Source organism: Paramormyrops kingsleyae, chromosome 15 (genome assembly GCF_048594095.1).
Source record: "Paramormyrops kingsleyae isolate MSU_618 chromosome 15, PKINGS_0.4, whole genome shotgun sequence".
NCBI classification, from domain to species: domain Eukaryota; kingdom Metazoa; phylum Chordata; class Actinopteri; order Osteoglossiformes; family Mormyridae; genus Paramormyrops; species Paramormyrops kingsleyae.
In genome coordinates, this window is record NC_132811.1 from 16,880,338 (window position 1) to 16,904,503 (window position 24,166).

Sequence of the window (24,166 nt, forward strand, 5' to 3'; positions counted from 1 at the left end):
TACAAGATTACGTGCCCATGCAGGAAACCGCCCAGAAACGGCTAGTAAACAAGAGTTAATTCCACGTAAAACGCACCTTTCTGCTAAAATAATATCCCCTTAATAAAACTGAGTTAAATAGTAGGCCTACAGGAAATTTTCAGATTTGCTAAAAATACACCCACCTCAAAATTTCGCAGATTTTTCTATAATAGTTTATTCGTACATGAATAAAATTCCTTTTTATGTTAGGGGCTGGTGAAGATTACGGCGAAAGTCGAGATTTCCCTGCAGTTCTTTTGTCTTTCCTGTTTAAATTAGCGATTAATTGATACCAACTGACTGGCAGGCGCTCCACTCACTGTTATCAGACCTCGTATATGGTTATTAATTTGTTCCCACGTGGTTATTAGTCCAGGAAAAAAAAAAGTAAATCCACAAGATATTGTTTTAAGTAGCCAAGCGACGAGATTAATTCATAAGACAAGGGGACAGACGGATGTGTTTGGATACCTGTTTGTCCTTCACGCGCTATGCAGGAGCTATTTATAACCCTGCACAGGTTAAGTGGGAGAAGGTCCCGTGGTGTTTGGATTTAACAGTGATGAGTCTCGGTAATCTACTACAGCCCCCTAATGTTATGTACATTAAAACTACATTTAGAGAAATGTAAACATAACTAAAACACAGCTTCAGTGGTTTCGCTGGTGTGTGTTATAAGACGACGGTGCGCATGGTGAGTGTCAAGGTGGTTTGGCTTCTCAGCGCGAAGACGCCTGTTCAAGTGCTTAAGAGCTCATTTGCAGATAGCTGGAGATTAACTCGGTGTTACACGGCTAAGCTTTATTTGCACTGAATAGGAATTTGCCTTCTTCCATTTTCCACACACCTGATCTCGGAAAAAAAATGTAGGGTAAAACCCAACCAGTGGATAGCTCAGTTTGAAGAAAAGAAAAAAAAAAGTAGTTTATCCTCTGTACTATTATGCAGCGCATAAATATTGAATACTGAAAATAAATATTGAATACTTAAATACTGAAAAATGAATACAATAATAATAATTATTATTTGTAGCCAATGTAAACATCTGGTCTGAATTGCCCGAAACTTGTAAAATCTGTTTGCTTGGTTATGTATCAAAACGTCAGATGTTTGCTACGCAAAAGGTGCTTGTTTTTCTTAACATTCATCAGATCGTCCTACTTGCCAGAAAAGGCAACTTTAATGAAGTCTAACCAGAGTTAATTCGCTGTGTAAAGTTCACCAGAGTGACTGGTGCATTTCCGAAAAGGGGGCAGGAAGAAATAGTTTACGTTAGTCTCCCGATAATCAGAGGCTAGAAATCTGCGTATTTTCTCGGCAGATCGACATCGGATAAACTGCATCTTATCATGTGATATCAGAGTGTCTGCCGTGTGTCCTTTACACTAGGGACAGTGGACATCCGGCAGATAGAAGTGAAGTGGGAAGCCTGTCAATTCTGACTTTTATAGTGACCAATGTCACTATATAGCCCTACAAATTATTTCTAAGAAAACCTAAGTCAAAAAAGGAAAGACAGTCGGCAGCCAGTTACTCTAACTAGAAGGGATGTATAGCCTATAGACTTTGGTATCTTAATCGCAGTATTTTTGTGCTAAATACATGCATGATAAGTAATACGTAATCTTTAACATAAAGCATTTAAAGAAATTAACACGTTTAATCCGACAAGAGAGAAATACGGCATAGCCTATAACGTAGACTACCCTATACACAATCAGTAGACTACAGTAAGTTACTTTTTGTCAAAAATTCGGGAAAACTAACCCCTTTATTCCAATAAGTAAAAGCGCAAATCAAACAAATATTACTGGAAGTACATATTCCACAACATGAGAAATCAGGAATTCCTGGCAAAGCATAAAACCATTATGATGAATTATTTGTCTCTTACCCGCTGAAGTGCGCATCCCCAGAGCAATAAGTAGTATCACAAAGAGTCGAAGAAACTTCATCTGACATCCCCGAAAAAGCGCCGCCGGCCGCATTTGATTCATTCCTCTAGACGCCTGGTGGTATCTTTACATCCACTACTAGGGATTAGAATAAATTAAAGTTTTTACGGCCGGATCCCAGCTACCTGCACCCGCACACTGGAGTAGAAAACTGGGATCCGAGGGCTCGTCCACAGCCTCTGCTACGTTTGGGGCTGTTCCGCTTTTTCGCCCCTTCTTCCAAAACCGAGGCTCATACGAACACCGGACAATAAGCTACATGGCGGGTCCGTTTTGCGCCACCTGGCGTCCAACCTGAAAATGTCATATAAAGTACGTTTAAGGGTAATTATGGATCCAAGCAACATGTCTGTTAACTTTTAATTTGGACCGTAGGTTACTCAATCCATTAATTTTACATGCACCGTCAACCTAGTGTGCAGAATCTTAGTATTGTCTGATATATTTCTATTCATTAGAGTTAATTAACAATCTTTTTTTGTTGTTGCAACGGGTTACTTACGCATAGTAGTACCGATTTAATATGCATTGGTTAAGAGTACCGTGTTAATTAAAACATGCGTTTAATTACGTCTATTAGGTCTATCGCGGACATATGGTTTGCCTATTGTTTTTGCCTTATAGTAATCGACTTATAGGACTTATAATTGCACGTTTTTAAATACATGTCTCTTTAGCTCAAGTTCAGTTTCATTCAACCTATAAAATCGCAGTGTTATTGTTTCCATAATAGCCTACTTATTTTACTAAACCGATCCCAAACGTTCGTTTTGACTACATTTCCCAGTGCTTACTATTGCAACGTCCCCTAACCTTAACCAGCTGTCGGTTTCAAATTACTACGTGCTTCCCGTGTGGAATAAATAATACAATTAGATGCCCGCTATCAACAGACCCATTTAACCACGCGGTGCGTACTGGCGGCAGCTCATAAAACGATAATTGCCACTAACAAACTGCTAATTCGTAGCAGTGATTAAGATAATGCAGGTGTGGGAAGGTGCCTGAGGTTCACACATTCAAGGCCCGGACAGGGATCAGCGTGACCCCGCCTAGCATAGGGATTACTGCTAATGAATTAGGCCTACGTGCAAAAGAAAGGGGCCTTTTTATAAGGTTATCCTTAACAAAGACTTCTTAACACTACTTCATTTAAATAAAATGTGGTGAGAAATTCGTGTTTAATAATGGAAAATGCCTGTTAAGATGGTGCATACTACACGAGAGAGAGAAAAACATTCCGTTACCAAAAATGTGTATTTTCTCCCCATTTTTTTTGGAATGTTATTAAGTTATCATGCTATGATCTAGTGGAGGTTGCTGATACTTGCTTCTATCATTAAAAGGAAATTTAGAAATCCACAAAGTAATTATAGTTATAAACTATTTCATAAGGCTGAGCATCCCCAGGGAATCAGGGCAGACATTAACATAGACGTATAAATATAGCCTAGTCTATATGCTTAAAATTGCTGTTGCGGCTAACATCGATTTATTTGTGGGGTATTTTTACTCGAGTGCTAATTTTTATGTAAGGCTGGACGGATTAACTTCATGCCCCTTTGGAGAATATAAGAAAAGATAGTCGGGTTTGCGTAAATTAATGAAGGATATGCTGAAATGCTCTGGAAGCCTACGTACGCTAAAATGAAAAGATAGTGTAAGCGTGTTTGCGTAATCCAGGCTGCATAACCGCTAAACCATTATGAAAATTGTGCCTTGGGTTTTTTTTTACATTTTGAATAAATAAAAAAAACCATCATAAAAACATTCCGTATTTGCAAATATTTGCGTCACAAAGTAGGCTTAGATGATATGCCCTATGCACAGTAAAGCCAGTTAACAAGGAGCAGTCCACCTTGTGTTGAACGGATGGCACACTAGCGGACTCTCCGCTACAGCACCGTGACGGCATCCTGTACTTAATGCAATTCTAACAATTACAGGGCCAAATAAAAACGCAGTGTTTCCATTCAACTGCCACTCCCATTTCTAGCTTTCGAAGCGATTACCGCAAACTACCAGCAGTGAAGTTGGAAAGATGGCCAAGACTGGTAGCGATCTCGAGTTTTTTGGACCTACATCACGACTTGTTTCGATTTCTTTGTTTCTTGCAAGACTGGAGATCAGATTGAAGATTGCCTCTCTTAAAATGACGATCCTGATTACTTATAAAACTACAGGTAATCAATCCGTTACCTTTATTCAGGGTAACACGTGTGGTCAAACTTAAGCCATAGCACACATTGTAAAAGATGCAACAGCAAACTGGATAATCAAGTGACCTATAGGTAAACCAGACGGATAGTCTGACGTGTCCTTGCAACTGGTTTCCACAATTTACTGATAACAGGCCTGATGATTTATATTTAATAATATAGGACAGGATTGTTGGTATATTAAATTGTATTGTATATTGTCTTTGCGTTTAATTTTTGTAGTATGCAACACTTAACACATTTAACGTGTTGTTGAGAAATGATTGCATCTGATATTACACATTTGGAAACTATTGCAGAGAAGGGGGCTGTGGAACCGAAATATTTCTAACATGTGGCTGTCTTTCCCTTTGTGATGTCTATCTACCTCATTTCCTTAAAGTATAATTCAATTATCCAAATTGCAACCATTCACAGTAAAAGCCGTCTAATATCGGTGTACAGATTGGCATTGATGTTTCTTGGACTGAGGGTTTCCGGGAAACATCTGAAAGTGAGGCAGGGAGCTGGCCTTGGGTTCAAGGCCTTGGATAAGCCACAGTCTACGCATAACCCATTCTGCCTTACAGATGATGGGAGTTGAAAAGACAATTTCTGTGAAAATAATCACACGTTAAAGATAAAACGTATGAGATGTCTATTCGAATATTTGGCCTACGTTTTCTATTTTTTTTAACCGTAGTGTGTTGTTTGAATCTTATGCCATATTGAATATCAAATTAAATTAAGTTTATTGTTGCCTCAGCTCTTCGATGACCGGGTCATACATTGAGTTGAAATATCGCTCCTCAAAAAATTAGGCCTAATAAATGGTAATATTAAATATTTATATTGTAAGACCTAAGAGAGTAAAATCTAGTCATTCTAATAAGACAAAAATGTACGCCTAGTTAACCAACTGCTTAGGTTTGAGAAACTGAGCAAATGGGCAACGGGATTGAAAGACCCTTTACGACGGGATTTTTTTTTTTTTTAAATGAAAGTTTAAAGAATTCCGCTTACGGATTGACAGGCTTTCATTTCCAACTTTTCTTCCGAGGCTCTAAAGGCGTATCTCCCCGTCAGCAGAGTCACAGGGCTGGAGCCGCTTCTGCCTAAATAAAGCCGCTTCGCTAGTGTGCCGCGCGCCGAGCGTAAACATAACGCTCCGATGCTTGTTCGCACTCGCTGTGTTACTCTCGCCCACCCAAAGAGCTCCGAAACACTTGTACTGTGGGATCCGACAAACTTAACGTGCACGATCCTGTATAAAATACAGAGAAACGTCACCTTCCGTCAATCGCATTAACACGGGAGGGGAAGGGGACCCCCCCGGGGCTGACTTTAGCCCTGCCTTAGCTTCTCATTGTTCCGCTGAACTTATTACTTGAGTAGTCAGTTACCTTACCTGGCGCCATCTGTGGTAAATTATACACTTACTAAAATGTCTTTTAAACCCTACTGACCCCCGCTATAACCAGCGCATTTTATGCATTCGTAAGGCTCAACATAAGCTATTACAGCAATTAATCCTGTGTATAAGAAAAAGAGAACATTTGCACCAAGAGCGATTCTAAGATTTGACCCACAGAGGGGCTGAAGGTTTCCTAAATAGGGCATAGAACAGCCTATGATTTGCACTGTCAAGATAAAAAATATATTAATATATTATTATTACATATAATATATTAATATTACATTAAAAAGTACCAAAAAACGCCAACCATTGTTCCTCGTTCATTGTTTGATTACTTTCGGAGTTAAAAAGTGTTCATTGTGTATTAATGTAAGCTAACAGAAATTCATTGTTACATCCAGCTTGTGCAGGAGGGTCGTTGTGCGCAATGTCTGTTTACGTCCCTAGGCACCATGAAATGCTGCAGCTATTTAGACAAGGTCTCAGGGCGTCGGCAGCTATGTAAATTCTGGAAAGAAAAAAAAAAGTCAAGTGAGCCGTGCTCAGAAAATCCCTGCTGGCTCCAGTCAAGATGTTTATGAGGCAGAAAACTGTAAAAACAACAGGAGTTACGTGCATGTTTCTGACATAAAATAATGGATATATCCATTATAGAGCAGTAATATAGAGGCAGGATGACCTGCACAGTTGTCTCTGCTAACCAGCTAAGGCTTTTTAGAATTGCTAAACAATCTCCGAGATTGTCTGTTTTGTCCATTTGTCTTCCAAATGATGAACGCTTGATTCCACCTGTACAGGTGAAGAGAGGTTGTTCATGGAATATGCTTGGAGATGTTGGAGTTGAAGTTCAGGGGTCAGGCTGAGGTTCCTCAACACCAGCAGGTCTGATCTTAATACCGTAATCATAGCTTTGCTCCCCAGCATTTGGCAGTGAGCTCAGCACAGTCCTAGTTCGGTCTGTCAATGAAAAAAAAAAGAATGGGTGACTGGCCCTGTACTAGATCAAAGAAAAATACTTCTTCATTCCAAGACACACAATGTCTGTGGTTGGCTTCTGGGGAAGCCTATGCTGAAGGCCTTTCCTTCACTGATTTTATCCCTCATTATCTGCAGTTACAAGCATGGATAAATATGTTGTTTTATGCAGCAGGAATGAACAGACCAGCTTACAAGCTGCCTGCTTGGCATGGGGGCTACAGTGCTAACAAGGACAGTCTCTGTGTGGGCAGTTAACATATCTCGACTGCAGAAAGATACCAGTTAAGGCAGAGTCACAATGATATCATTGCGTTTAATTTCATTTTTCTCCTCAGTCATTCTAACTATTGCACAATGACTGTCCTACACCTTGTGAAAACGCTCCAGTAGAATTGCAGTGTGTAATTTGGACCAACTCCTCAATAGTGTCAGGATGGTTGTAATAGATGAAGAACTAAAACAGAATAAATCCGTACTAGAACTGACTAACAGTTGCTAGACCACATTCTTGTTCTGAGATGAAGACATACGTATCCCCAAATGTATTCTCTGATGGATTGTGTGCATGATTATAACATTTATTGCAAAATAAAATAAAATAAACCACATCCCTCACAATGATGTTTAAATAAAGACCATATGAGATGCACAGTTTGACTGTGAGATTCCCAGGCTGTCCTGTGTGCTTGCGTTTCCATGCAGAACGTTTTTGGGTATTTTACTGTAGTCTTAAGGAATATTGCAGAAGGGGAGGGGAGCTTAATATTGACCTTACATTCAAGGTGCCGGTTGCCATGGTCATGACCCCCTGTGATGGAGTCAGACTGACAGAACATCCCAACAGTGTGTATCTCCTGATGGCTGCCTTCATCCTTCTTAACACAGCGAGGACATTTGGAGAGCGCCAAGACTTAGTTTCACCTCTTCAAGAGTGCAGCGGATGATTGGATCTGAAAGGGGCTGAAAATGCTCCAAAATGGCAGCCGAGTCCAGGCGTTGAGCGTGACTGACTGACCGACTGAAGCGTTGTCTTCACCCACGACTCCCGAGGCACCGGGCAGCCTGGCCAGGCGGCCGCCGGCCCCACCTCTCCGCACTTCACCTCGCATTTCCTGGCACCCGTGGGAGAATTACACTCATGGAACAAGGAGGGGAAGCCATCATCCATCATCAGTGTCAGAGGCTAAACTGAACATCTGTTCATTTTCAATAACTGCTAGTTATTTAATCAAACAGAGCCTGGAGTGTGTCCCAGGATGCTCGGCACGAGGCGCGGCACGTTGTGAGTGGGATGGTAGCCCATTCCGGGGCACATATACACACACTCCGCCCTCAGAGAGCTGGGGGCAGGAAACAAACTCCCAATCCTGGAGGTATAATGCACCATGCATCCCAATACCCCCCAAGGCTATCCAGGGCCCTGTGATGAACTGGCAGCCCATCCAGCTCGTCCCCTGCCTATTGCTCTATGCTGCCTGGGATCAGCTCCCGGACCTCCATAACCCTGTGCTGGATAATCTGGATGGACGGAAGAAAAAAAGAGAACAGACTTGATCCTAAAAAGATAAGGAGTGGTCAATAGTTCGATCCAGTATTTTTCCTGACAGTTCATTAAGGCCATTCTGCATGTGGCTCAGTGGGTAGTCCCTGTACTTTTGATTGGAAGGTTGTTGGTTCAAGCCCAGCCTCAGCATATCTTTGGGTCCGTGAGCAGGGCCTTTAGCCCCCATCTGTCTGACTGCTGCTATGGGTGGCTGCCCTTTGTGACCAGCTTGATCTCACCTATAGAGCACAAGATGGGGGTAGATGAAAAGAGAATTTTCCCACAGGGATTGATAAAGTATAATCATAGTTACATACTCGAAGTTCTGTGGCTGTCTTCTGCAAAAACTCATAGTCCTTCTCTGCTGAATGACTGGCAACTTTGTCAGTTTTTAATTGAGATTCATTCAACTTTCATATTAAAGCTACAATATTAAAAAGCACAAAAATAATATAATATTCTCACACTTACGCTACAGAGTAAAGAATAAATGTATATTTATATAGGCTAATTCCACTGTGTTTTGCTACGACACCCCACAACCCTGAGCAAGATAAGGGGCTGGAAAATGGATGGATGGATGGATGCATTACTACAGTTTTTCTAATTATTTTGCGTGTCATGTAATGACGAATCACCCAATAATACGGTAAGTTCACGTTTCCGCATTTCACCTCTGACCTTTTACTTTGAAATCCTGAGTTGTCATTAGTCATGTCACACATTTATTGCGCCCTAACAATATAAATTGTTCAGGGCGGCCTCGCAGATTTACACCAGATGTTAGAACACAGAAATATATCCCCTGTCCTGGTCTCTTAGTTTAATTATTCAATAGGAGACTGTCAAATTTCGCTGAAAGAGCTAAGCGCTCTTACGTGTGCATCACACATATGTTCTCTATATGTGTATATATATACACACACATTATACATCCATCCGTCTTCCTTAACCGCTTATCCAGGACAGGGTTAGTGAGCCTGCAGCCTGTCCCGCTAAACACAGACGGGGAATACGGGAATGGGATGCCAGTCTATTAAAGGGCACACGCTGAGACACACTGTCACACACTACGGGCAATTTAGAGACACCGACTCACCTGAGCACGCTGTTGGAATACTTAGGTCTATACTATAGGTCGTTCCGCCTTTCAGAACACTGAGCTCAAAACGTGTTTTCGCAGCAAAAACTGATGCTTTTTTTCTTGCCAATATAAAAAAAAAATACGCTACCAGCTACAGACCGGCACGGCGTACTGTAAATGTCATGGCGGCCGGCGGGAATAAAACGTGTAAATCATTCACGGTTAAACGGCGTGCGGATTATGTAGGCCCATGCCAATTTGACCTTTTATCTAAATCCGATCGCGGCTACTCTGTTACCCCACCCAATGTACGTGGGGGCATCGCCCTGAAGCCCCCCCTCAAACCCCCACCTCCGAGCTCGTTTTGCAGGGAGCAGGGGGGGGACGCCGGCGGGGGGTTTACCGGGTTTCCATGGCACAGGCAGTGAAGCGAGAGGGGTCTTACCGGGGCAGAGCGGGGGCCATTGGTGGTGGGGGGACAGAAAGCCCCAGCATGCCAAGGCAGTTTTCCCTTCACAGAGGCGTACCTGCCCTTTCAGCTTTCCGGCTATTATTAACTAAATTGGGTGCAATTCTAGATCGGGAGAAGGAATATTGAAAACTGTTGGCGAAAAAAATTATGTGATGATGCTGTTTGCTTTTCAGTTGAAGCCCCTTTACGCCAACGGATAAGTGAACATCGAGCTCACAGTTGGCGTCTCAGCATAACATGAAACCTCAGCTCTGTTTTATGTATAAAAAAGGGGTTAAAATCTAGGAAAGAAAGGTTTATGTGGGTCATGTTTTTGTTCTCGGCTTTTTTTGTGCATGTGGTTTGTGTTTTTCTGAATGGAAATGGCATAGTATGTAATTTTCAGGCAAATTTATACATTCCAGAAGTTCCTGTTAATATTTGTCCCCTATAAATTGTCCCTCTCCTGGAAGTGCTTCTAAAAGACTGTCTCACAGACAGTCTGCAAATATTATTATGCTGGAGGCAAGGACCAATTATTCACGGATACGCATCTCAGAAATGATATAACTTGCTTCATTATGTGGGCCCTACAGAAGTTCAGGGCTCGGCCTCCATAACCACACTCTGTTTTTGCCTTCACTTCCTGAGGCTGAATTCATGGACCGGAGACTGATATCGCTCCATCTGCTTCGTCACAGAAGCTTTATCTGCATAGACAGCAGGCCTGCATGCTATGTTGCAGGCCTGCAGAGCAATGTTGGGTTCCTGTGACGGGCGGACAGATGAAGGACAGATGTAGATCATTTTGAAGATCCCATTTTATTCTCGTGTTTGTTTTCTTTCCCTCAGACAGATAATGCAGTGCGGCGCTTTGGCAAACGGTAGACAAAGACGAGGGGATGTGGGATGCGGAGATGGAGGTTTGGCCACATCCTGAAGGTCGGGGGGAGGGGATCATGTGATCACAGTGGGGGCATCGCGACCCGTCTTCTCCTGGAGCTGTGAGATCTTCAGGGCGATGCCGACCAGGGGAGCCAGCATGACCTGTTTCCAGATACGACACGGACAGCATCAGCTTAACATTACAGCACATCTGCGTATTAATTCTCTTATTTCTTCTTCATTTAGTATCTTTATTACAGATTTTCCTTTATGCGTTTATTGTCCCTTTACTTACATTATCCTTTGTTGTATTTACTTGTACTTGCATTTTGTTTAATTAGCAGACACTTTTATCCAAAGCATCATACATATTTGATATACAGGGTCAGTGTGTCCCTGGAGCAATTGGGGGTTGTTTTCAAGAGCCCAAAAGTGTAATCACATGGGATTTGAACCAGCAACCTACCGATCCTCGGAACAATGTCCTAACCTGCTGTGCCACACACCACCTTTGCTGGATTTCTTTCTGTGCTACTGGACAAATAATTCCCCCCCGGGATGAATGACGTTCTGCATTATCTTTTCCGCATGCATGAAAAAAAAAACACCCTTACTGTGGGAAAATTAGTCTCAAAGCCATTAGAGATGGAATGATGCAGAAGCCTGGGGCTGAATCAAACACCCTGCTGCTCTGTGGTGTTCTAGTCAAACAGCATAACGAGCCCTGGCACAGAACTGATGAGGGAGCGCCGAGTCACAAAGACGGTACTGTTTGTGTCACGTTCCGCCTAATGGGGTCACTCTGCCGTGTCAAATGTGGCCTTTTCTCTCCTGAAGTTCACACACGTACGAGGCTTCAATGACGTTAAGCCGACAGAGCATTTACTTGGTCTGGGGGGTTACGTAAAGTTTGGGGGGTGGAGGGGGGGTGGTTAAGCAGTTCCAGAACACTATGCAGCATTAAAAAAAAAGACTAAGATGTGGTACACAAACTCTACAGTGCACTGCTACAAACCCTGAATCGAAGACAAATATCGCACTGAATGGAAACAGCGGAATGGGCCAATTTTTCGCATGTAAGCACTTATAATAGTTAGGTCTGACACACACCATTACACAAGCATTGCTCGTTAACTTGAATCAGAAATCGGGGTCGTGTCCCAAAGCTGGTTCCCTGTTTTGAGAAGCACCACAATCCACAATTGCGTAAAATCAATGCCGGGATTCTTTCGTGGTTTGGGAAAAGCAGCTGAATGCAACTCTGAAGCCTTCACCTGTGGGTCCTGGTATATCTTCTGTGGGTCCTTTTCGTAGCTGTCTATGTAGAGCCTGATAGTTGCCCCGGCGCTGCCTGTGCCGCTCAGTCGGAAGATGATGCGTGAGCCATCAGTGAAAAGGATCCTCAGTCCCTGATGGGCACAATATGGGGGGTCAGAGTTATTAGGACAATGACGGCTGTTTCTCTACTCCATTCCTGCTGTACCAGAGACACCAAATGCCACCTCTCACCTGGTTCTTGGAGATGCTTCCATCCACTGGATCACTGTACTCAAAATTGTCAGCTTTTTCCACCTCGTAAGTCTTGTCTCCTGCCGTGTGCTTCTGACCTATGAAGGCTGCGTCTAAGATCAGCATCTCCAGGTCCTTGATCATCTTGTTTGCAGCGTCAGAATCCACTTCTTCATAATCATACCTATTTGGGGTTGCATTGGTGGTACGGTCATGAATTCATTTATGTTTACTGGTGTGCAGAAGTTCCTTAACAGATGGATTCCAAGGCAGAATCACAGCAGATACCAGTTGCAGCTCTGACTGGTCAACAAAAATGCATTTTCAGAATAATCTAAATCCAACCTGTTTGAGCCCCGAGACCCTGAGCAAGACAGAAGACAGATGGACTGACAGACAAGTGTAAGGATGCTACCACTAGAGGGCAGTGAAGTGCTGTCGGTCAGGGTTCACCTGGTGAAAAAGTTCCTTCCAAATTTCTGCCAATGGTCTTTCATGATCTCCTCTACACTCTGCTTCCGGGTCGCAAGGATCGTCAGCCATGCCAGCACTGCCCAAAGCCCATCTTTTTCTCGAATGTGGTCAGAACCTGGACGATGAGGGTGTAGAGTTAGATCTCTACGTTCATAAAGAGTCAAGATCATAGCAGATCTGCTGAATCAGTGCAATGCTATTCATGCTAGCCAAGCCAATTAGTTAGCCCTAAAACTACTAAGGTCTTTAAGGTTTTGGGTATATTCATATTACCAATGATTTTAACAATAAAGAGCTTAACGCAAGTTCTGAAGCTGTCCTTTTAAGGTATGGGGAGACCTTTCATGTGTGCTCTGCTGAAGTGAGACGAGCTCTAGAGAGGAACATTCACTCACCTGTACCAAAGCTCTCCTCTCCACACAGGGAAAGCCTGCCGGCATCCATCAGGTTACCGAAGAATTTCCACCCTGTTGGGGTCTCATACAGTTGGACCTTGGTTGCCTTAGCAACACTAAGAAAGAGCACGGTAGTGAGTAATAAGCAGTAACACAGTCTTATGTCAGTCCCTGGTATCACACTGGAAAGCCCATATCCTCTTCAGTACCGAAGAGTATAGTGTTACACAAAAGAGTCTGGAGGAATATTGTACATACCCCACTTTATGAAAGTTACTCCATTGTGGCCCTGTCTTAAAGGGGAATTCCACCCAAAAATTACGGTTAATTTTGTCCCCCATCACCAGCCAATGTACCCTTAAGCGTTTCATGGAAATTATACTTTACATACCAGAAACAAAGAATCAACACTTTTTTTCCTGACATAATGTACCATCTTAATTCGTCCTACAGGTATTTTGTAATCTTCCTGTCAGTGCTCCGTGCATGTAATCCAGATTATCATTCATCATCTGGGGCCTCAGGTTTTAACCTCACATTCCAGCCTGGAATTCCAATTTAAATCTTGTTTTTATTAAAAGATGACACCCCCTTTCCCCTTTCATGGTTATTAATTCTCAGTTCATCCACAAGTCCCCGGTAAGATAAGAACTTTATGGGTCCTATGAGTAGGGATTTCTTTGTTGCCTAATAGCAATAAAGAAAAGGAAAAAAATAAATAAAAGGAAAGAAAGAAAGAAAACACAAAAGTGTAGAGCAGAGAAATGCTACGGTGGCATCAGATAAACAGCCTCAGTCTGCACTCGGACTCCAAGCTTAACTCTCATCTGTAAGTGTCTCAAAGCAGAGCATTATGGGATATGTGAATAGAAGCATTCCAATGCACAGTACTGTGCGAATGTCTTAGGCAGCCAAAGAAGAGGATGTTTAAATGGTCTTTATGCTGGTGTAAAACTATGATATTATACCTGTCAAAGTGTGTCAGCTCAGCCATTTCAAACCCTCTGCTAAAACCACCTCGTTATTTTCAGCAACGATTCGACTCGACCACTAGCTCACCTAGCATAGCTAATCTGTATCTCATTGATTTTTTTTTTAACTAATTAAGCTAGTTAATTAAGTGGACTAGTGGTGAAATTTAATAAATACATGGAATGGCTGGGGTGCCCTTGAGAAGAGGTTTGGGACCTGAAGCGGTGTTCATCTAGCCATCCAACTAGATATCAGATTCTGGAGAGGAGAACATATTTTTTTTAGTTTTTATTGTGTTACTTGTGTTACTGAAAATGGATAAAATACCCAGTTTACTAATATTGTCAAGCTGATGAGAATTCCCCATTTTGGAAAGTAACCATAGTGATGGCCTTGAAGATCATGAAGAGTTTCTCATGAGTTTATGACAGACGTGTCTCACACTGAACTGGCTTTAGTGCCCTCTAGTGGAAGCCCAGACACGCCTCACCTGTCCAGAGCCCCGCTGGTGGGCATGCTGCGGGCGAAGCCCTTCACGCCAGTCTTCTGGAAGTATGGAATGCTGGTGATGTTGGCGCCGATGACAGCCACCGAGTCTGAGGGGTTGACAAAGAAGCCGTGCTTCCCGAGGACCATGTTCCGATCCTACGTGGAGGAGAGATTAAAGAAACCTGATGTTAACACCCTGTTTCATCAATGGTTGGTCTACATGACTAATGAACATCGTGCAACATTCTCGTTTTTCTAATTCCAGTGTGAATCTTCCGATTATCCCGTTTTCTCACAAGTCCCCCACTTGCACAGGGGTGAAGACCAAGGACAAGACCAGACCTTCCCCTATTGACAGGACATGCTTGGAGACCAGCACTATTCGCCCAGTTCTACCTACGGTCCTTTAGCCACCTTGTTGCTCCCCTTGTTCAGTGTAGTGAGTAGTTGTGGCCAACAGGGGATCTCAAACCTCAGTAAAAATGGTGCCGCTATCGTTTCCCCAAGCGCAGGCCACATCATGAGCTGTAGGACGCATATGTATCCCAAGGATAACATTTACAGCCTTCATACCTGCAAAGAAACCACAGGGCGCACAAAGAGGCAGCACTCACGCCGTCACCGTCGAAGGCGGCCCCAAAGTCGTACTCGCCCCCCCGCATGGCCTCCACCAGGTCAGCAGCGTAGGTCAGGTTGGGGTCGGGGTGGTGGCCCCCAAAGTCTTCCTTGGGGATACAGTTGACTGCGGAGTTGGCAGGAGCACCAAGTTCCTCACAGATAATCTTCGTAACGTAGGGCCCCATCACTATGGAAACCACCAAATGTCATCCTCACAGTCCCATCAGGAAGCAACCCATCTTTGTGGTGGTGCCATTTGTTTTTTTCATTGCACAAATACTACTAATACTACTATACTACTATTTGTAGTACTACTACTATACTACTTCTACTACTACTAATAAAAATATTTCCTTAATATTTTGATACACTGTTTTTCAGGATATTCTATTTGTGTACCGTATACTTTTTAATTTGTTTGCGTCTTGTGTGCACTGTGTGTACCGTCCTTGCATGTTCGTCTGTGGTCTACCTTCCACACTGTGTGTATTTCCCCCTTAAAGTTTATCTTAGCCAAAGAAAAAAAAAGAATTAAATGACACTTCTGAAGGGCTAAGGGGTCACAGAGGTCATTTATCATATCAGGATTTCATGAATTCGTCCTTAGTTTTCATTTAATCAACTAAGGATGAAAATGTTTCTCTGCTATTCATATCCGGTTTGCACAAAAGCAGAGAGCTTTTTTTTTTTTTTTTTTTTAAATGTTCCAGAAGTCAGCTATTATAGCAAAGTGCATTGTGGGTAAGGGCTAAAAGAAGATGCCCAATTTAACACCAACTTGGCTGAAACAGACCCACACAATAGACAGCAGACAACCTTGATGAAAGCCACATGCCTCCTCTCAGATCTCACTATCACTTGGGACACTTAGTGGTGGTTCGGGACTTAAGCCCCGCGGCCAAAGAAGAGCGTGTGCCTGAGCAACATGACTCCATTTATAAAGCCAGTCCACGGGTACGTGAAGCAAAAAACGAATAAGGTGTGGCTCAGCGGGTTACGACACTGTGCCAGTGATCAGAAGGCTATAGGGTTAAATCCCAGGGTCGCCTGAATGATGTCACCACTGGAACCTTGAACAAGGCCAGTAACCCTCAGTTGCTCCAGGGACTGGCTGACCGTGCTTTTTCTCAAAATGTACGTCGCATTTGGATAAAAACGTCTAAATAAAATGTAAATGTCGTAAATCAGTCGTCTTGCTGAAGTGAGCTTGAATAAACATTCAGAGCAACAAAATATGTATCTGCACTGCAGAGGTCCTCCTGGAGTGGCTGCCCCCTTTCCCACAATGCATTGCTCCATCACAGAGCACCATTGACCAAGGCCTCGTGAGGAGCCGTGCTCATCGGCCAGGCTGTAGTGAACAGCCGGCGCTGTGTGCCTGGGGCCCCCCTCCCATGCCTGGCTGGAGCGCTGATGCTCCGCAGCCCCCGGCCCACATTCCTCAGGCGGACTCTGGCAACCATCTTTTGACACGCGGACGCTGCAGACACGCGTGTTTACTGCCGGCACGTTGAGCGCAGCGGAGCTCCAGGCTGCTCGGTCTGGGTGAGATTGAACCGGCCCGTTAAAGTGGCAGCAGCCATGGAAATTTGATTACTGTTAGATGAAGCAGCAGCCTAACACAAGTCACAAAGACATTAATCTCTCTGTATTCCATGCGTGTGTCAAATACAACAACAAAACGCAAACAATAATAATAATAATAACAACAATAACCTAGAAGGGTTTTATACATAGAATATGAAGCAAATCATACGCCATAAGGTATAAATTGTGTAAACTTTTAGTGTAAACTAATATTTCATTTGTTTTATTATTGCAAATGCAGCTGAAATACCAATAAGGTTAAGGTTCTTTTTTTTTTTTTTTTTTAATAAAAAAATAGCCAGTTTTGATTATTGGGAGGGGGGGGGTTACAACCCCCCCTACCCCCCTCATAATTTATGCCCATGGGTACAATTAGGTTTATGCCCATAGAAATTAATGAAGAACCTCCACAAAGATATGAATACATGGACTGTATATGTGTGTGTGTGTGTGTGTGTGTCAGTGTGCGTGTGAGTGTGCGTGTGAGTGTGCGTGTGAGTGTGTGTGTGAGTGTGTGTGTGAGTGTGCGTGTGCGCGTATGTGTGTGTGTGTGCGTATGTGTGTGTGCGTGTGCGTATGTGTGTGTGAGTGTGCGTGATCACAATCTGCTTGTGGGTGTTTAGGAAGGAGGTCCAGCTCTTACCTCCATGCATGGCGTCTAACCGGACCTTGATGTGAGAGGGTCCAGACAGCAGCTCCTTCAGGGCAGCGAAATCAAAGATGTCCCTCAGCATGTTAGCATATGAGTCCACAGAGTCCACGATCTCCACTGTGGAGCAGAGATTTGGTGTAACCCAAGCAGCCTGCCCCCGCCTTAGGTACACATCGCCATCTACACACCCCTGTCCTGGGCAATCTACCTCACGGCTGGACTGTGGAACACCCGCTGACCTGTGAAGGGCTTGGGTCTGTTTTCCAGGTCAAAGGTCTGCTTGCCGATGGTGGACAGGTCCACCTTGAGGTCCGGGCAGATAAAATACTCCTCGATGGTCTTGCTTATCTGGAAGATTCTGTCTGTGACGCCCTCTGGTGCTGGACCTGTGAAGGGCAGGACAGGACAAGACAGACACTTTATTAATCCTGAAGTAAATTGCAGGTTTGCAACACAGACATTAAGACATGTTTTTTTAAATGTGACCTTTCCCTTTACTGTAAGTCACTTTGGATAGAATAAATATCGTATCATGTCAGAGACGTTAATTTCTGGGGAACCTCCAGACAGGACTAACATTAGAGAAGGTGGTTTGTGGCTGTCTGGTTAAGCTGTATAGCATCCCTGACATGCAAAGCAGTCACAGCACAGAGGCTGGAGAGGCCTGCAGTTCCTCACACGCGTTACGGTTTGAAGCTGAGGTGAAAACCACAATGCTTAGCTGCCCCAAGGACATGGCAGCCAACTGTCAACTTCCACACATAGAGTCTCGTCCAATGGCGGAGCCCCTTTCACAAGATGAAAATCACCTGGGCAAACACTGAATCTCAAGACAGCAGAAGCCAAAGGACACAGATGGAAATCCTAGGCTTAGCAGAGTCCATCAAACAAGCAAATGCGAACAGGTATAGAGCAGCGTCAGGAGAAACATTGACATTGAATGTTAGATAACGGCGAAGTGAAAACCGCTCACATAAAGGCAAAGCTTGTCTTCTCCAAACATAAAACGTCAAAACGTTGTCAAAAGATCACTGTGGTATTCGCAGGATGACTGGGAGAGCTATGAATTTCATTCACCGTGACAATCACCTTCTGTCAGGAGTTAAACTCTGCACTGTTTCGTTAGTTTTCTTGTAGGTCTAAAGGCAGGAATGTAGCAACGAGCAACTTTTGTTATTAACGTGATGACTGAGTGTAGGATCTTGGCTCATCCGGCCATCACGAGTCAGCTGGCCGCTGCAGCTTCGCTCTTAATCATCTCACGATGTTACAAGTTTAAAGAGGATCCACCGTTATGGGGAGGCTTTGCCCCCTACTGGTGAAATATGTCCAAGCTTAAAGGGTTAGAAAATTAATTATTCTTACAGCATTAAATACAAACATTATGATTTTCATTTTGGCAGGATTTTTGCTGATAGACTTTGAAAACTAAATCACAAAATGGATATTGTATTTTCATTTTGTCGTGTTCATTTTCATCTTATTTTTTTGCAGAAAATTCCTGTCACCTGAACATAAAAATTTCATGATCATAGCTATACAAATCACTACGCAAACACTGATATGCTGCCAAATACAGTGCAGATATGTAATAGAAATTATTATGTCAAAGTGTGTTAATTCAACCATTGAAAAACCACTCCTAAAGTCACCTCAATATTTCCATTAACCACCCAATAAACCCACGTATTTCATGACTCGACCATTACGACACCTTGATTAGCTAATCAGTACCTCACAGTGTTATTTAACTTAATTTCATTAATTAAGCTGGTGTTGAAATTTAAAGATGTTTGGGGGAGGTTTGGGAACTGAAGTGGTGTTCATCCAGCCATCCAACTAGATATCAGTAACTGTTTGGGGAACAGAAGAGATTCTTGTCAGTTTTTATTGTGCCACTGATAATTTGCATATTTTCTCATGTTAAATTGTGTGTTTTTTCTCTGGGCTAATATGCACTTACTACCCTTATGAATGACTTCAACATTTGCTTTGACTACCTAAGACTTTTGGCCAATATGATATATATATGAACTACATCAGACCTACGGTAGATTAGATGTGAGCGGATGGCCGCTGCCCTGTCTCTCACCTCCACTGGAGATGTTGTACTTGATGCCAAAGTCCCCGTTGGGGCCTCCTGGGTTGTGACTAGCCGTCAGGATAATGCCCCCGACGGCCTTGATCTCCCGGATCAAGCAGGACACTGCCGGCGTCGACATGATGCCATTCTGGCCAATCACCAGACGGTCGATCTGCAGCGGGGCACAGGGGGGGGGGCAGTCAGTGCCTGTCCTGGGAGCCTGGTCACACTGAGTGGGCGGTGGGTTTGGGGGGTGGGTTTGGGGGGGGGGGGGGGCTCACAAACAGAGCCATTAGCAGCAGACAAAGAAAACAGTAAAATGTGTAACATCCCTCAGCACAAGCAAAACCAGGGGTGCTGACTGGGAACTCAGGGGTGCTGACTGGGAACCCAGGACGAGCCACATTCTCCAGTTAATACGACATATGGATCCATAGGAACATATGGAAACTGTGATCATCAGACCTTCTACAGAACAGCTCTGATCTCAGCTCTCCTCAAGAGTCCTGGGTTGTAATTCAAAGCGCACGGTATTTAACAACCACATGCATGGATCCGCGTCTCATTCTCACCACTTTCTCATCTCTCCCCCCCCCCCCCCCATTGAAAATGCAACTGGCAGATGGCTGCACCAACCTTGTCAATGGTGTGTACACAGAAGTCACAGAAAGCAAGGTTTGTAGGGCGAGAAAGGGCACGAGGATCATATATCATGCATTCAAAGTGTGAGTACGGGTCAGTGGAATAAGGAAGAAAGCATCATCAATAAATGGCAACAACAGGAGAGAATAGATACTCAGAAGACTGTGATATTAGGGCAGCAGAGCTGGCAGCATGGCCAAGCAGGAAATCAGCTACAGAGTAACTGTTTGCAGATGGGTAGAGTGTGGTTACACAATGTCCTTAAGAAACATATGTATCTGCAGCACACGGCTCAGCGGGTAAGGAACTAGACTTGAACTGACCCAAACGTTTCCAGGTTCAAATCCCAGAAAGAATCCTCTACTATATCCTCCTCTCTGGTGCCTGTGTACCCCGGAGCAAAAGTATTTAAGCTAAACTGCTTCAATAGAAATGCACAAGTGTATAAACAGTTGGCCCAAATTGTACTACTGTAAGCAATTTAAGTTGAAAAAAAGCACATGGAGAGGAAATAATTGTGATGTCATTTAGAGGCAACCCTTATTTCACAAAATAAAAAGTTCTGGAGTGGAAGAAACTTCCTTGCGATTGTTTGGTTGCCTGTTTCACTTAGCATGGTAACTTAGCATGGTAACTTAGCATGGTAACTTAGCATGGTAACTCAGCATGGTAACTCAGCATGGTAACTCAGCATGGTAACTCAGCATGGTAACTTAGCATGGTAACTTAGCATGGTAACTCAGCATGGTAACTCAGCATGGTAACTCAGCATGGTAACTCAGCATGGTAACTCAGCATGGTAACTTAGCATGGTAACTTAGCATGGTAACTTAATTACTTACAATGTAACATTTTAAAATCCAAATCCACAAGCATCTACCATCTGACCTGAAGAACCGAGAGAGACACAGACATTTCGGAAGGTACCAGATACATTAGCTCTAAAATACAGGGGGGGGGGGGGGGGGGGGGGTAACTTTAACCAGATGCCCTGGAATGGATGAGATGACAAGACAGACAGGCATCTGCAAGCAGAACGTACAAAAATGACAGCAGGGCACATTTGAGCTGGGAGTGCTCCGTCACGCACTCTCTCACTCAGTCTTGGCCTGTCACCAGCACCAGTTCAATTTATCGAGTTAATCTAGTCCCAACTCCACACATCCAGTCAAAATACAATACGTTATACTTCCAGCAGGCATTTATTTGTAATTATACCAAATACTTTAATTGGAGAGCCCTCAACACAATTCTAAAACTAAAATGTAATTTAAAACCAGTTCCTTGGGTGTGATTTAGCTTAAAGCCATCTTCAAAGAGACAGCTGAAGAGAACTGAACAAGTAATATACACAGACACAAACACACACACACACACACACACACACACACATTCCCTTCTGAGCCTTTATTAAAAATGAAGATACAATTTTTCCCCAGATAAGGTTATATTTTGTCAAATAAACACATGCACTATGAAGATCAATAATTCTTAAAACAAAAAACACGGCAGCATTTTGCTATTTTCTTACTTGTGTATTAAGTTGACATTTATTGCAGCATTTAAATACTATGTAAAATCCAATATTCGTACATACCATCATGTAATATGACAGTATCTCCCAGACACCATTATATACATTATTAGTAACTCATCCATGTGAAAAAGGAACTCTTTCAATTAATGCAAAGTAATGCATTGAAACGGAGGTGCGGTCTTGTGACCACCTAGTGGTCGCTCAGAGGATTTACACTCATTGAATATGAACGCTCTTCCATCATCGGTCAACAGTTACACTTAAAGGGGTAGGTTTAATTTTTTTCCCCCCTCATAATCTAGATTAATAAAAAGATCAGCAAATCATTTTTCTCGTTCAAACTAACACATATTATTTTAAGAACTGTAAATTATTCACAGAAATACTGAGGGTAAAAACAATCGTCTAACCAAACGATTTTTTACAAAAGATTTTTTTCTGTGAACCCGCTAATTAATCATATGATATTATCAAATCAGAGTAAAATCATATCACACTGCCAACAGTTGTCAGATTGGGTTTACTTCAGACAGTATTCATTATAGTATAGAAATCACAAGTACATTATAAATGTTAAACCGATCTGCAGATTTTTTAAATGAAATTCATACACGTTGCTGAATTGTACGTTTAGCTGCATATTGCAAAAATTTCAAAATGTCTAGCATAAAATTATTGCATCTAAAAACTAAAGAATTACATGCTAAAATATCAGAATTGGTGGCTTTATGAATAACAAGTGCAGTCACAAATCGGCGATGGGTAAAATTTTCAAGCAATGGATTTGAAACTTGATTTATACAAATAACATTAACGTGTGCTTTGATGCTCTTAATGCCTTTATGACAGTGGTTACTGGAAATGAGCGACACTTCACGTTGATTAAACATGAATATTTTTGAAGGATCAGGGTTCTTTTTTCTGCTGTGTATCTTTCGCACACATGCGCTGCAGTGTAACAAACACCACCACAACAGCCACCCCTCCCTCCGCGGCTGTCAGATGCGCAGGATCCGGCCGAGTGGCGGCGCCTGTTGCACATTATATGTTATTTTATTTCAGATTCTACCGTGTCTAAATTGAACTTCACCAGCCCTGCAACTACCAAACATCCTTGCATGCGTTAGATTACCAGCGGTGCATCCCAGCGATTTCAGCTCATTTTCAACAAGCATAGCCCTGTTTCACATGCACTGAAGGTCATTTCCCAATCGCCGATGGAAAAATAAAGCCACGACAGCCATACGTTACATTTAGTAACTTATATTATCGTTGTGAGGGGTGACATATTTCCTGTCCAAAGGCGTCAGTAAGCGAAAGGGCAAAGGCGACGCCGACATGACCCCTTCCCATCCCCGAAAGGTCACTCGACATTACTACACCTAAAAAACTCAACACCTGTCCGTGTATGAAGTAGCTTGAACTGCAACTAAAATAGATCTTTCATTTAAAATATTTTGCTTTTGGATGAGCTATGAACTAAATTTAGAACAAATTGATTTTGAAACATTGTTTCCTTTGAGGTTCGTATCAGCTGAACTGCAGCTTTAATTCCATCCCGTAGCTATTGAATAAGGAAACTGCAGAATAAGACCGATTCGAACACGGATGTATAATCTGACGGGACGAAATGCTGCCTTTTAACAGGGAGAGAGGGAGGGACGGTGCCGTCTGACGTGCAGTACGTGTACCCGAGCCTCCCCCCGCTTATGATGCCCGACAGGCATGTTGCGATACTGATCACCCACTAGGCCCACCTACCCCATTGGCCGCCGCGATCTGCACGATCAGCTGCACCGCATCTTTCGCGAAAAACCTGCCGTCTCCCCCCACCACCAGCGAGCCTCCCTGCCTGTCCTGGGGCTCGATGGTGGAAATGGTGCTCTGGATGAAGTTCTCGGCGTACTTCTGGCTCTTCTGAAAGACGGCAACCCTCTTGCGCAGGCCGCTGGTGCCCGGCTTCTGGTCGGCGTACGGCTTAGTCTTTACGGTGATTATTTTGGACATTTTCGTCCCCGAAACGTTTCACCGGCGTCGTGCGGCTCCACAGAGCTGGGATCTGCGAACCGGTCGCACACGTACACGGTCTTCCTCCGGGCTGGCGGGGAGCCGCCCCCTTCCCCTTTAAAGAGACAGCGCAGCCTTTTCTTCCTGTATAGCTCCTTTACTAGGCTATGAACGATGTACTATTTTATGATTTTTGCAAGCGATATCTACACCATCATGTTATGAATCATACAGTGATTAATGTAATACAAAATGCACAAATTGTATTTATTCATCCCAAAGTATGCCATATATATATTAATTCTCTAATTTTGTCAAGTGAAGAAATGCATTTCAGATATCGGAATAAAAATATCGTTGACTTTTTTTTTACAAACAGATTAGAGTATGTGCTGTTACGGTGTATGGGTATACGGCCTTCTTTAAAAGTCGTATAATAATGCTTCATTGGCTACTAATGATTGTGTATTTTCCTCAAAAGCAAAGAGGCAAAGATGATTTATACAACTAATATGACATTTAGCAGACCAATATACAGTTACAGTAGAGAAGGTCAAAGTGTATAACCACTATGTGATATAAATAGCGGGTCAAGACTACCCTGGGAATACAGGCACCCGGCGGACAGGCTGAACCAGGAGCCCACAGAACGCCCCGGCGGAGCGTCCG

The 24,166-nt window shown here is 43.1% G+C and overlaps 2 protein-coding genes across 2 annotated transcripts in view; both read right to left on the reverse strand.

Moving 5' to 3' along the window:
* The window catches only part of ror1 (receptor tyrosine kinase-like orphan receptor 1), an 80,580-nt gene extending 78,316 nt beyond the window's left edge, over window positions 1-2,264 (reverse strand). Inside the window, exon 1 of the mRNA XM_023794354.2 lies at window positions 1,916-2,264. Coding sequence (XP_023650122.2) covers window positions 1,916-2,018 — 103 coding nt within the window. The 5' untranslated portion in view covers window positions 2,019-2,264. The remainder of the gene's footprint in view (window positions 1-1,915) is intronic.
* Window positions 2,265-10,450: 8,186 nt separating this feature from the next.
* Window positions 10,451-23,613, reverse strand: pgm1 (phosphoglucomutase 1). Its single transcript, XM_023794549.2, has 11 exons — window positions 23,252-23,613; window positions 19,321-19,483; window positions 17,468-17,614; window positions 17,220-17,345; window positions 14,986-15,176; window positions 14,373-14,527; window positions 12,911-13,026; window positions 12,495-12,630; window positions 12,042-12,225; window positions 11,807-11,941; window positions 10,451-10,694 (listed from the first exon to the last, which is right to left on the reverse strand). Exons 1-11 carry the CDS (start codon window positions 23,495-23,497, stop codon window positions 10,605-10,607), a joined length of 1,689 nt encoding a protein of 562 aa, XP_023650317.1. The 5' UTR covers window positions 23,498-23,613; the 3' UTR covers window positions 10,451-10,604.
* Between the last annotated feature and the right edge of the window lie 553 nt (window positions 23,614-24,166).

Coding starts and splice junctions, on each gene's coding strand:
- pgm1 (XM_023794549.2), bottom strand. CDS start 23,497: ATGTCCAAAATAATCACCGTAAAGACTAAGCCGTACGCCGACCAGAAG. Junction 17,346..17,467: donor CAGACCCAAGCCCTTCACAG/GTCAGCGGGTGT, acceptor TCTGCTCCACAG/TGGAGATCGTGGACTCTGTG. Junction 13,027..14,372: donor ACCAGCGGGGCTCTGGACAG/GTGAGGCGTGTC, acceptor GCTCTTTCTTAG/TGTTGCTAAGGCAACCAAGG.